At 49.9% G+C, this 13,870-nt stretch overlaps 1 protein-coding gene across 2 annotated transcripts in view; it reads left to right on the forward strand.

Moving 5' to 3' along the window:
• The window catches only part of LOC135827546 (uncharacterized), a 138,668-nt gene extending 131,414 nt beyond the window's left edge, over positions 1-7,254 (forward strand). For both annotated transcript variants that reach the window (XR_010555491.1, XM_065340025.1), the window contains 2 exons: positions 5,702-5,775; positions 6,468-7,254. Coding sequence is in view for 1 of the 2 variants with exons in the window: in XM_065340025.1 (XP_065196097.1) it covers positions 5,702-5,775; positions 6,468-6,680 (287 nt within the window). In the remaining variant the exon portion in view is untranslated. The remainder of the gene's footprint in view (positions 1-5,701; positions 5,776-6,467) is intronic.
• The last annotated feature ends 6,616 nt before the right edge of the window (positions 7,255-13,870 follow it).

Below are 13,870 nucleotides of genomic sequence, written 5' to 3' on the forward strand. Positions count from 1 at the left end.
TCTTGCACGCCCCATTTTGGCGTGACCAATTACGTTAACGTCCGAATATAAGCCAGCTCATTACACACGTGACCCATAATGTGCGGGCTCATGTTAGCAAGAGTACATAACCAGTGTTATGTACTCTTGATGTTAGTATTACCATATCATGGTGGATATCAGGAGGAAACCCGTTCTTAAAAAAGATATGCAAAAAAGAGAAGAAACACATGAGAACGAGTAATGTCCAAGCCATCTCGTGACTGCCCACAATTTGTTCATGGATTCGCTCCAGGCAATATCGCCATTTAATACTGAACTGCACTGTGTCCCCATTGTACATGTACATGTACATGTACATGTCCGTCTTTTCTTTTCTCTGATTTTTTCTCTTTACCAGGCGTGGGCCATCCCCTGGACTACCAAAATGGGTGCCTTATTATTTTCTTTTTCTGTTTTAATGACAGTCCACTGCAGATTACCATTTTCGGAAAACCAAAAAAATTAATAGTGAACTGTTTTTTGAGACGATCGTTGCTCTTTTTGAGTTGATCATTGCCTTCTGCGACGATAATTGCTTTTTTTAGTTCATCATTGCTTTCTAGAGTTGATTATAAATTGAGTCCAGGCAATATCGCCCTTCAACACTGAACTGGCCATTTCGAGTTGATCATGATGTGAGTCTTTGACAAGTCGAGTGTCCATCTTTTGGGTTTGAGTGTAAATGAGTCGACCTGTATTGAGCGTGCGCGCTGACGGGGTGGTCTGTTTTGGGGATGTCCAGTTATGGGGATGGGGCTTTTGGGGGGCGCTGAAGTCAACGGCGCTGTTTTGGGTCGCGCTCATGTGGGGGCTCATGTGGGCGCACGCTCAATACAGGTCGACTCATTTACACTCAAACCCAAAAGATGGACACTCGACTTACCGCTCCCAGAAACGGGAGACAACGACAAGAAGAGAGAAGAGAAGAGAGAGAAATCGCAAAGTCAACAATATTTAGCATGGCGTTGCAAGTCCTGTGGCCTTGAGAACCGTCTTTCGCAATGCTCGCATTCATGACGGCAGTTGTTCCTGGCTGCACGTGACATCCGTTTCGCACGGTCACAGTGATCACACACACACACACACACACACACACACACACACACACACACACACACACACACACACACACACACACACACACACACACACACACACACACACACACACACACACACACCGCACGCACGCACACGCACACACACACACACACACACACACACACACACACAGACACCACACACACACACACACACACACACACACACACACACACACACACACACACACACACACACACACACACACACACACACACACACACACATACACACACTACTACTACTACTACTACTACTACTACTACTACTACTACTACTACTACTACTACTACTACTACTACTACTACTACTACTACTACTACTACTACTACTACTACTACTACTACTACTACTACTACTACTACTACTACTACTACTACTACTGAAATGTGTTTTTATTGAAAGCACAAAGCAATGAAGATGTGAATGCAAGGAGGGCAATGAATTCAAAAGGCGAACAGCAAAATTGTAACAAAATAGAAAGATAACAAATATTAATGGCAACAGCAATGTTTATACATGAAAAAGGGGAAGGAAAAGGAAAGAAAAACATCCAAACCAGAACTGCTTGAACACCGCCAGAATTGAAACCGAGATTCATACAGAAGAAAAAACTTCAGGACACCGGAAAACAAACTTTAGATCACATTTTGACATTATACGAGATGATGACAAAGAAAAAACTATGCCCTAGAGAGCACACGGCAGTCATTCACAAAGCTCGCCGAGCGCTTAGAGCGATAGGAGGACCTAGAGCCACGTAAACAGGTGATACACCAGCGAAGTAGGCAGAATGACAAACGGCATCGCAAATGATTGACAACAACAGAATACACCAAATCAGCATTTTTCTCTAGAATACGGCCAACCAATGCCTTCAAAAACACGGAACACTCCTTCCCTATCATGCCGTTGGTCGCAAATACCAGAGGGGTGAATGTGCCCCGATCGATCTGATTCACTCGCTCTGCGTAATGCCGCTTTTTTTCCCGCTCATTGCGCTCCAATTGGCTCATGGCTTTTTCACGAGACAGCAAGGTGGCCCTGGGATGCGTTACCCGGATATCGAAGAAGGCCTCCTGCTGCCGCGTCCAAAAGCCACGAGCCCTGACGTCAAGCCGCGCTTCCTGGGATCGGTTAGATGTTGACCATGCCAATGTCTCACCACCAAATGGGAGAAGTTTGGGCTCGATTGCCACATCGGGACTTACACTTCTGAGTAGCTCAGCGATGAGATCACGTATCTCATTATGCCTTGCGGTGGGATAGCCACCACAAGGGCACACCATGGCATGGTCAGTCGACAAGTTAGCTCCGCATACACAGTTCGTTGGAAGACCATCAAGTGGTAGACCGTACCGAAGCGCCACAGCATCTCGAAAATCTGATTTGTTAAGTGTTGTGCCATGGGCGGTCCTTGGTTCAACAGTCAGCCAGGAGGACACGCCCTTCTCACCAGCTATCTCCACCAAGAATCGCTGGTCTGGCGTCAGGTGATCATGTACTGTGGCCAGGATCTCTATGTCCCTAGCGTCTCTCTTCTTCTTGCCTTCTCTTAAACGCTGGCGAGTCTCCATCACAGCCTCGCTAACGCTAGCATCGCGTGACGGAATTTCCATTGAAGCTGACGGTGGCCGGTGCGGAAGCCATGATGAGGTGAGAGACTCATCAGAGGTTTCATTGTTGACTGTGTGACGCGGCGGACGCAGTGAGAGCCAAATCTCTGACGCATCACCTCCATCCAGAGAACGAACATCACCGCGCTCCCGGTCAGCAGAGACAATATCCACCGACCCAGAATTCAGCGGCATAGCTTCCACGTTGTTGATGTTAGTTACTGAGTTCCGCTCCACTGCCTCTCCGGACGATTCCTCATCCGCCAATTCGACCTCGGCCAACTCCTCAGCTGCATCTGGCCGGCTCGCAGCCGTTCGCGTGCTATCGGCAGCAAGCTGTGGCACGGCTGCCTCAATTATTGGGCGCACGGCTTCGGTACACTGCGAATACTCACCCTCACATAATGGTGCAACTGGGGGGATGCCTAGCCCGCCACGGCGGCATGGAAGTCCCATAAGCTGACGAAGGGGATCGTCACTGCTTAGAGACACACCAGCAATGGCAGGCAGCAGGGAATTATTGATTGCATCATCCAATCTAGTAAATAGGTCGGGAGAGCAATTTACGGCCCGAAGGCAATAACGCCAGCGCGAAATAATGCTGCGCACAAGCACAGTATATGCAGCATGTGGCTGAGTAGTGGCGAGTTCGGAAAGGTGCTCGACTTGGCGAACCCACTTATCAACCTTGCCCGATACAAATGTGTGCAGGAATCTCTCAGACCCAAGGGCGCCACCAAGATAAATGCAACCATCCGTAACAATTCTCACCCCAGTCCCAGCGAATAATTCCTGCGCTGCGTGCTCGAGAGATGGCTTCACGAGAAGAACTGTCTTCTCCGGATTGGGGTGGTACCCATAGTCGGGTCCCAGCTGCAATAACTTAGACCAGTAAAGGGATGCGGCTTGAAGGGTGCCAGCAGCGGAATCATCATCAGCGTACCACAGCTGGGTGGTGTTTGGACATTCGTGTGAAAGTTTGTTTATGAGAGGCATAACAGCAACAGCGTAAATGGCCATCGCAAGGGGGTCACCCTGGCACGTCCCCTCACGGGAAAGAAGTTCGCCCCCACCCGCCACGAAGAGGCGGCATGGCGCGCCATACGTGTTCTTGAACACCTGACCTAAAGCAGGACAGAGAGCGGGAACATTGTGCAGGGCAGCATTCCTATTTAGAGAATTGAATGCATTAGATGCATCTATTAGCAGCACGGCTTCGGTTTCAGGAAGACCAAAAACCCCTGCCATTGCCTGAACGGCAGCCTCGCAAGCAGCTGGCATGCCAACGCAAAGTTGGCGCGGGGCAGTCGCAGCTTTGACGTCGCTTTCGATCACCTTCATTATCGCTCGCCCTATAATCCTCCTAAACACCTCCCCAACAGCTATGGGTCTAACACCTGGGGATTTATCAAGGGGGATCAGGCGAGCGGCAGTGAATGCCTCCATGAAACTCGGCTCGATATTCGCAGTACACAATACGCGTGCCGAATCCGCCAATGCAGTGCAAAGTCGGTTGGAAGCTGGGCCGAAGCACGTTAGCATCCTGGTCCAGGCCTCCGAGTCTAGTCCGGACGGACCAGCGGCGCCCTTCATGGACCTGCTCACAAACTTGATGAGGCTTGGCGTGATGCGCTCGAAGAGTATTGGGTTCACCCGCTGTGAGTCGGTCGGCGCCACCAATGAGCCAGGAACCGCCGGTGAGGGAGACGGGTGCTTGTCATGCAGTACCTCACGCACAGTCTTGTCACCACCGGCCGAGTCCTCCATCCCGAGCACTGAGCCAGGTGAGTCATCACCTACCATCCTCGCTGCAGAGTGAACCTTCCCTGCGAATACTCGTCGACTGAAGGTTGTATCGTTCACTGTATCAGGCAGTTTCTGGCGACGCTTCCCGGCGGGTAGGTGCGCTTGAATACACCTGGCTTCGTCCAGGATGTCCTCAAGCCTGCCACATGACCACGATTTCATACGTCGCGTGATGTACTACTACTACTACTACTACTACTACTACTACTACTACTACTACTACTACTACTACTACTACTACTACTACTACTACTACTACTACTACTACTACTACTACTACTACTACTACTACTACTACTACTACTACTACTACTACTACTACTACTACTACTACTACTACTACTACTACTACTACTACTACTACTACTACTACTACTACTACTACTACTACTACTACTACTACTACTACTACTACTACTACTACTACTACTACTACTACTACTACTACTACTACTACTACTACTACTACTACTACTACTACTACTACTACTACTACTACTACTACTACTACTACTATGTACAGCTACCCTATCGGGCCACGCCGCTCCCAGAAACGGGAGACAACGACAAGAAGAGAGAAGAGAAGAGAGAGAAATCGCAAAGTCAACAATATTTGGCATGATCGGCAACGCTCCGTGCGCGCTGGGGTGACACTACACCGGTGTCAGACCTTGTTCGGCGTCGGCGGTTGGAACGGCTCGGGCACGTCGCGCGCATGCCTGCAGACCGTGCTCCCGTCCAGATTTTGTTTGGAAGGTTGAGTAGTCGTCGCCCTCCTTGTGGTCCCCGGCGGCGCTGGAAAGACGTTGTCCAGAGAGAGAGAGAGAGACACACACACACACACACACACACACACACACACACACACACACACATACACACACACATCACACACAGAGACATGCTCATGCGCACACTTAGGTAAATTATCCATCCCTGATTTCAACGCTAACCCCCGAGACCTCTGGCCTGTTTAAAAGTTTCTTCCAAGACATTGACACTTGGTCCCTACATCTCCTGTGTCTTGTTTTATCTTTTCCTCTACATGTACATCTCAGCAGGGATGTGTTCATAAAAACAATACACTCACACTTTCAACTTTTTCAAACTTATGAACACTTTTTACTCTCTACTTGTCATTTGTTTGTGTTTGAGCAGGTTCCTGCAGCAACGGCACAGCTTTCTGCTTTGAGAATGGTGATGCAGTTCTGAAGCAGTTATCTCTAGGACAGGTATGCAAGCAAAACAGCATACACAGTACATGTGCAGTGCTATTATGATACACTAGTAGTGCACTAGCCACTCACTCTCTATATATGTACACAGTGACCATAAGCAGTTCACCTCTATACTACATGTACATGCATGCCATATTCGGCATACACATTAGCAAGCTGTGTTAATAACCAACGGTGTGTGGGAGGGGGTCTGAGAACGAAAAGATCAATGTTTGTTTCAGGGACGACAAACAACCTTTGCAACGACACATTTAGCGTCCATAAGCGGTTGTGGAATTACACCGACTCACCATTATGACTTCATTCATGGAAACATCTACAAGTATAGCATATCCAAATTACAGTCAAACAAAAGAAAAAAAAGAGGACACACTTCAGGCTCTTCACGAACATCTTGAACGTTTTCAGTTTCACAAGTATACTTTCAAGCCTTCTCATCAGGTGAAACACAGGCAAAGGGAAAGGAACAAGAACAGTGGATTAAGTACAGTAAGGAGGTGATAACTCAGTGCAAAGAAGAACGGATAACTAAAACTAACAGCAAAAATGTGTGACCTATACACATAGAAATAATGACACAAAGGTGCAAGTGCTAGAAAATCTAACAAGCGTGACTTGTGGTGTGACTACAAGAGACTTATGAATAATTATGACGTCATATAATATTATGGTTGATGTTTGTGCAGGGCTTGGATCAGATCTGCTTTGCCTTTGGAATCCTGCTGGCGTTGTTCTTCGCCTTCTTCATTTCCGGACTTCTGATGTATGTAATCAAGCACGCTCAGGAGGTCATGATGGCTGAATCTTGCCCGAGCCTGCAGCCCAAGGGCCGTAGGCCCGAGGGCTGCAGGCAAGGGCAAGATTCAGCCATCATGACAGACAGAGCGTGCTTGATTTGATTTCTTACATCGCGAAGCAACATATTAGGGAAGGTCAAAGGTCGAAAGGTCGAAAGGTCGAAAAATTATTCCCGAAATGACGTCAAACGGTCCGAACATTCCCGAAATGACGTCAAACGGTCCTGAAACTCCCGAAATGACGTCAAACGGTCCTGATGGCCTGATTATGCCCGCGGCGGGAAGATCGCCTATTGGCCATGGCCCCGGCAACGATCACGTGTCATGTAAGAAACTGGTGTTGCGTATCCGCTACATCAAGCGCTAATGTCTGCCAGGCGCAATGCGTAGACGTGTCACTCTGAGGTGCTAAACCTGACTTCATGATGGTGTTGTTCTAGTGTTGAGATGATTCTGTATTCCGCTATGTTTGTCAGTGTCTTTCATGTTGCTATTTTGTTAGTCATACAGCCCATATACACTCATTAATGTCAACTTCAGTAGTGCACATTCCCAGACAAGTATTCTGCCTGTCACGTGTGTGTGTGTGTGTGTGTGTGTGTGTGTGTGTGTGTGTGTGTGTGTGTGTGTGTGTGTGTGTGTGTGTGTGTGTGTGTGTGTGTGTGTGTGTGTGTGTGTGTGTGTGTGTGTGTGTGTGTGTGTGTGTGTGTGTGTGTGTGTGTGTGTGTGTGTGTGTGTGTGTGTGTGTGTGTGTGTGTGTGTGTGTGTGTGTGTGTGTGTGTGTGTGTGTGTGTGTGTGTGTGTGTGTGTGTGTGTGTGTGTGTGTGTGTGTGTGTGTGTGTGTGTGTGTGTGTGTGTGTGTGTGTGTGTGTGTGTGTGTGTGTGTGTGTGTGTGTGTGTGTGTGTGTGTGTGTGTGTGTGTGTGTGTGTGTGTGTGTGTGTGTGTGTGTGTGTGTGTGTGTGTGTGTGTGTGTGTGTGTGTGTGTGTGTGTGTGTGTGTGTGTGTGTGTGTGTGTGTGTGTGTGTGTGTGTGTGTGTGTGTGTGTGTGTGTGTGTGTGTGTGTGTGTGTGTGTGTGTGTGTGTGTGTGTGTGTGTGTGTGTGTGTGTGTGTGTGTGTGTGTGTGTGTGTGTGTGTGTGTGTGTGTGTGTGTGTGTGTGTGTGTGTGTGTGTGTGTGTGTGTGTGTGTGTGTGTGTGTGTGTGTGTGTGTGTGTGTGTGTGTGTGTGTGTGTGTGTGTGTGTGTGTGTGTGTGTGTGTGTGTGTGTGTGTGTGTGTGTGTGTGTGTGTGTGTGTGTGTGTGTGTGTGTGTGTGTGTGTGTGTGTGTGTGTGTGTGTGTGTGTGTGTGTGTGTGTGTGTGTGTGTGTGTGTGTGTGTGTGTGTGTGTGTGTGTGTGTGTGTGTGTGTGTGTGTGTGTGTGTGTGTGTGTGTGTGTGTGTGTGTGTGTGTGTGTGTGTGTGTGTGTGTGTGTGTGTGTGTGTGTGTGTGTGTGTGTGTGTGTGTGTGTGTGTGTGTGTGTGTGTGTGTGTGTGTGTGTGTGTGTGTGTGTGTGTGTGTGTGTGTGTGTGTGTGTGTGTGTGTGTGTGTGTGTGTGTGTGTGTGTGTGTGTGTGTGTGTGTGTGTGTGTGTGTGTGTGTGTGTGTGTGTGTGTGTGTGTGTGTGTGTGTGTGTGTGTGTGTGTGTGTGTGTGTGTGTGTGTGTGTGTGTGTGTGTGTGTGTGTGTGTGTGTGTGTGTGTGTGTGTGTGTGTGTGTGTGTGTGTGTGTGTGTGTGTGTGTGTGTGTGTGTGTGTGTGTGTGTGTGTGTGTGTGTGTGTGTGTGTGTGTGTGTGTGTGTGTGTGTGTGTGTGTGTGTGTGTGTGTGTGTGTGTGTGTGTGTGTGTGTGTGTGTGTGTGTGTGTGTGTGTGTGTGTGTGTGTGTGTGTGTGTGTGTGTGTGTGTGTGTGTGTGTGTGTGTGTGTGTGTGTGTGTGTGTGTGTGTGTGTGTGTGTGTGTGTGTGTGTGTGTGTGTGTGTGTGTGTGTGTGTGTGTGTGTGTGTGTGTGTGTGTGTGTGTGTGTGTGTGTGTGTGTGTGTGTGTGTGTGTGTGTGTGTGTGTGTGTGTGTGTGTGTGTGTGTGTGTGTGTGTGTGTGTGTGTGTGTGTGTGTGTGTGTGTGTGTGTGTGTGTGTGTGTGTGTGTGTGTGTGTGTGTGTGTGTGTGTGTGTGTGTGTGTGTGTGTGTGTGTGTGTGTGTGTGTGTGTGTGTGTGTGTGTGTGTGTGTGTGTGTGTGTGTGTGTGTGTGTGTGTGTGTGTGTGTGTGTGTGTGTGTGTGTGTGTGTGTGTGTGTGTGTGTGTGTGTGTAGCATTATGGTGATAATGCAGATAAATGGGTGCACGCAGCTTTATGCTACTGCTCAATCTATGCTGCTATGTGTAATAGTGCTGTTACTGCGTGCTCATGCTTTGCTGCTGACTACGGTCTCGTGCTCATGCTTTGCTCCTGGCTACCGTCGCGTGCTCATGCTTTGCTCCTGGCTACCGTCGCGTGCTCTGCACATCATGGTGTGGTACTCTGTGCGGCTTGGCGCTCTGCGTGATATTGAATGCGTCTCTCTACATGACATTGAACTACTTGAACTTTAGTACTTGTCTCTCTATGTGGCGTTCATACGTGACACTCGCCTCCGATGTGGGCAGCGTGTGGCGCGGCGTCATGATGGCGTTCGCATGTAGCGCTCAACGTGGGCTACATGCATCATTGCATGACATGCTAGAGTTTTCTCCGTTATTATTAAAATAATATTATAATTGTCGAACAATGTCCAGCCGGGCACGTACTCCCCTTTCATACCAGTATGATCACGAGCAGTGCGCATACGAACAGCAGCTAGGGGAAGCGGTTGTGATGGGCTAGATGATGTGCTCGGCTTCTCTCCGCAACATTGGGTTCATGCGGACCTGTACGCATTAAAAACATGTTCACACACACACACACACACACACACACACACACTCCCCACCCCCCACCACCCCTCTTACTGAGCAGATTTGGAAGCAGATATTGTACGAGCAGCTGTGCAGTCTTCTTCCGTGACCCTAGTTGGAGACTTTAATGTAAATATGGACCCAGCCCATCCGGCACCCCAGCACAAACACCTCACCTACCTCTGTGCTGCGTTTGGCCTCCAGAACATCGTCATGCAGCCGACCCGTGAAACTCCACAGTACCCTGAAGGCACGATGATTGATCTCATATTGACTAACCCGGCGCTAGTGTCCCTAGCAACGGTTGTGCCCACTGATATTAGTGACCACAGCGCTGTGGAAGCCTTTATTCAGCTTGCCGTTGACGTTCCACCCGCGTCATCCACGACGTCGCGGCTGACCAGGAATATACGTGGCGTTGACATTTTAAACTCTTTTCGGCAAGATATCCTTGAGGCTTCTCTACATGATTTATCGGATCACAATGATGTAAATGTCATGTGGAAAGAGTGGCACACTAAGTTCCTGTACGTTTTGGACAAGCATGCCCCGCTGCACAACTCTAAGCCTTCCCGGAGGTCGATACCTCCCTGGTCTGACAGAGAGCTGCACCAGCTCGAACAGCGTAAACGGCGGCTGCACAGCCGTTGGCGGAAGGATAGGACAAACGGCACACTGTATGCAGAGTTCAAACAAGCACGTAGCACTGCTCGCAACGTGTATCGGCGCAAGCGAAATGAGTACTTCTCCCGTCAGTGCGAAGAAAATGTGGCCAACCCTAGGAAGTCTTGGGCCATTCTAAATGCAGTCACTGGGCGTTCACGTCGCCGCCAAGATCCTAGTTGTAGCATCAGTGAAGTGGCCGACACGTTCCACTCCATTGTCACCGATCCCAACCGTCCTGAACAACTCTGTACTCCGCACGGTCCCGCTGGACCCGTCTCCTTGACCGAACTTGATCCTGTGACTCCTGCTGACGTCCGACGTCTCCTTGAGAAGTTGGTTGCGCGGAAAGCCACAGGTAGTGACGGCATACCGGGCTCTCTGCTACAGCAGTGTGCTGACTTGCTTGCATATTCTCTTACTGTGCTGTTCTGCACCTCGCTGAGGACTGGAACCATTACATCCGCATTTAAATTGGCGTCTGTCGTGCCACTGTACAAGGCCGGTGACCCATCAGTCCCCACCAACTATAGACCTGTATCCCTTCTCCCAATAGTGTCCAAGTTGCTGGAGAGAGTAGTGCAACACCAGTTAGTTCGTCATTTGGACTTGACCAAGGCATTACCCGAAACACAATTTGCCTTCCGCAAGAAATGTTCCACGGAAGACGCCCTCTGTGTGCTGACTGATAATCTGCAGAAGGCGAGAGACAGTGGCAAGACCACAGGGCTGTGCCTACTAGACATGTCGAAGGCTTTTGATAAAGTGCACCATGACAAGTTAATTCAAGACCTCCTTGCGGTTGGAATTTCTGGAAAAGCCCTTAGTTGGTTCGTCGACTACTTGTCCGGCCGCAAGCAGCAGATCCTCATCTCGCCTTCAACTAGCCCTGCTCTGGCTTGCACCTGCGGAGTGCCCCAAGGCTCTGTTCTCGGCCCTGTCCTCTTCAGTATATACACACGCGATGTCCCTTTGGTTTCCTCGCCTGTGCCAAGTGTACAATTTGCAGATGACATAGCCCTGTACGACTCCCAGGCCTCAGCGGCGGAAGCGTCCAGAACCCTCACCACAGCGGCAACTGCTCTGGCCGGTTGGCTGAAGTCCCGAGGCCTCATCTTGAACGCCACCAAGAGCCAGGTTCTGACTATCTCTCCCCAGCAGCATGTACAGGAAGTAACAGTCAAAAGCGGCGACTGTCTCCTCCCCTCAGCGTTCACCTTGACAATCGCCTAGATTGGGACACCCATGTAAACTATGTGGTCACCAAAGTCGCCAAGAAAATTGGCGCCTTGTGGCGGGCACGCCGAAGCCTATCAAGACGCTCTCGTCAGGTGTATGTGAAGGCGGTCATAATGCCCGACCTGCTTTATGGCTCCTGCTGCTTTTCAGCCGCAATGCGAGAGGGTCAACTGAAACGACTGCAAACCGCGCAAAACAGAGCCATCCGCTGTATCGATGGCAACCCGCCCCGGACAGCCATGCATCCGCTGCTCACTGCTCACTCCCTGTACCGTGTCAGCGAGCTCTACAGGCATAAAATATTGATCACCATCTTGCGGTGCATCCACGCCCGCACCAGCCCTGTGCTCGCCCAGCTTCTGACCCCGGCACAAGGCACCCCTACCCACCATCAGCAGTCAAATGGCCTACTAAGCCAGGCAAACCGTAGCCGCCGCGGTCAACGGAGATTTTCTGTTGCTGGTGCTCTGCTGTGGAACGCTCTCCATGGTGAGGTCCGCACATTTAAGCATGCATGTGTACCATACGCCTGTAGGGAGTAGTTCGAGTTGCTGCTGATCGCTCTGCTCTCCCTCCCCGTGCAGTTCAGTAATCCTCACGTAGTATCACAGATACATCGTATTCTCTCTCTCCCCTCCCCTCCCCCGTTTACTCGCAGTTATTAGAATCCTATTCTCTTACTATGTGCTTCCATAGCTTTTACTATGTTCTTCCATAGCCACTTCTAGGCTAAGCCTTCGCCGTCATTTTATTGGGTCGTCATCCCGTTTGAATGTGCGAAGTGAAATAAAAACCAACCAACCAACCAGTGTGGATATCAGATGAGGCACTTTTGAAGCCTTGGGTCCCTATGGGAAAGCCGCTTGTACGGTACGTCATGGACACGTAACGACCCGCCGAGGTTTGAAGGTGGCGTCTGGTGTACGCTATGTAAGCTTCCACCTTGCTCGCCATGCACTGTCTATTCCGTCGTTGTTGTTGTTGTTTCTTTATTTGAATTCGCTAAAACCAAACGGACAGAACTGTCCAGTGACAAGGGAGCGAATGATGAGCGTCATAATCACTATGCATCAAAACATCTCAGGACAAAAGGAGACAGACTATATTAAGGGAGGGTCTGCACAACACTTGTACATAAAGGGGAGTACGAGAACAAAGGCGCAGCAGAAGTCGAAGCAAGAAAGCAATCCACCAAAAACAGAGAGAGAGAGAGAGAGAGAGAGAGAGAGAGAGAGAGAGAGAGAGAGAGAGAGAGAGAGAGAGAGAGAGAGAGAGAGAGAGAGAGAGAGAGAGAGAGGAGAGAGAGAGAGAGAGAGAGAGAGAGAGAGAGAGAGAGAGAGAGAGAGAGAGAGAGAGAGAGAGAGAGAGAGAGAGAGAGAGAGAGAGAGAGAGAGAGAGAGAGAGAGAGAGAGAGAGAGAGAGAGAGAGAGAGAGAGAGAGAGAGAGAGAGAGAGAGAGAGAGAGAGAGAGAGAGAGAGAGAGAGAGAGAGAGAGAGAGAGAGAGAGAGAGAGAGAGAGAGAGAGAGAGAGAGAGAGAGAGAGAGAGAGAGAGAGAGAGAGGAGAGAGAGAGAGAGAGAGAGAGAGAGAGAGAGAGAGAGAGAGAGAGAGAGAGAGAGAGAGAGAGAGAGAGAGAGAGAGAGAGAGAGAGAGAGGCGACGTACATCTACGTCAGGACAGCTGGTGGTCACGTCTTCTCTGTACGGTACACTGACCAAAGGACGTGCAAACTGTGTGATTCGCCAGACCACCTGGCTACTCACTGCCAAAGGCAAAGGGAAAGCGTTCAGGTACGGGAGAACGAAAAATCTTCACCAAATAATGAGCAAGCAAGTGTGCAACAGCCGGCGTACGCTCGTACTCTGAAGCCATAAACGACTCCAAGCCGCGGCGCGCCAGAACGCGAGGTGGAGAACCACGGCAAACACAGACAACCAGCCATAGCAGCAGACGTAACAGTGGATACCTCAGCGGTGGACACACAGGCGGGGGCACCAGCAGATGGAGCGGTGATTCAAGCCCTATCTTGGGTATCGGAAGTGCTCATGGAGGTACCTGCACCAAGTGCAACACCCACAGCTCCTGAACACCCACCAGTCTGTGGAAAGGCCAGTCTCCAGTCTTCTGACACACCACCTGGTGGGTTTGTTCTGGCAGTTGGCAAACACACATTTCGCACAACACCTGCAATGCCCAAGCAACCCGACCTACAGGTCCAGTGGGCCAATGAGGCTGCAGGCTTGAGCAGCGCCAACTGACGGCAAGGATTGCAGCACGCAGTCGCAGTAGTTCGCTAGACCGCAAGATCACCATGTGCTTGTAAGTTCTCAGTCATAGTTAAACACGGACAATGAGCTTAACCCATGCCCTTACCCCATTCAGTCCACCAAACCACCACCTCAACTTACCCCAACGCCACGCCTTCAATCC

The sequence above is a fragment of the Sycon ciliatum genome, chromosome 11, assembly GCF_964019385.1.
Source record: "Sycon ciliatum chromosome 11, ocSycCili1.1, whole genome shotgun sequence".
In the NCBI taxonomy this organism is placed as follows: Eukaryota; Metazoa; Porifera; class Calcarea; order Leucosolenida; family Sycettidae; genus Sycon; species Sycon ciliatum.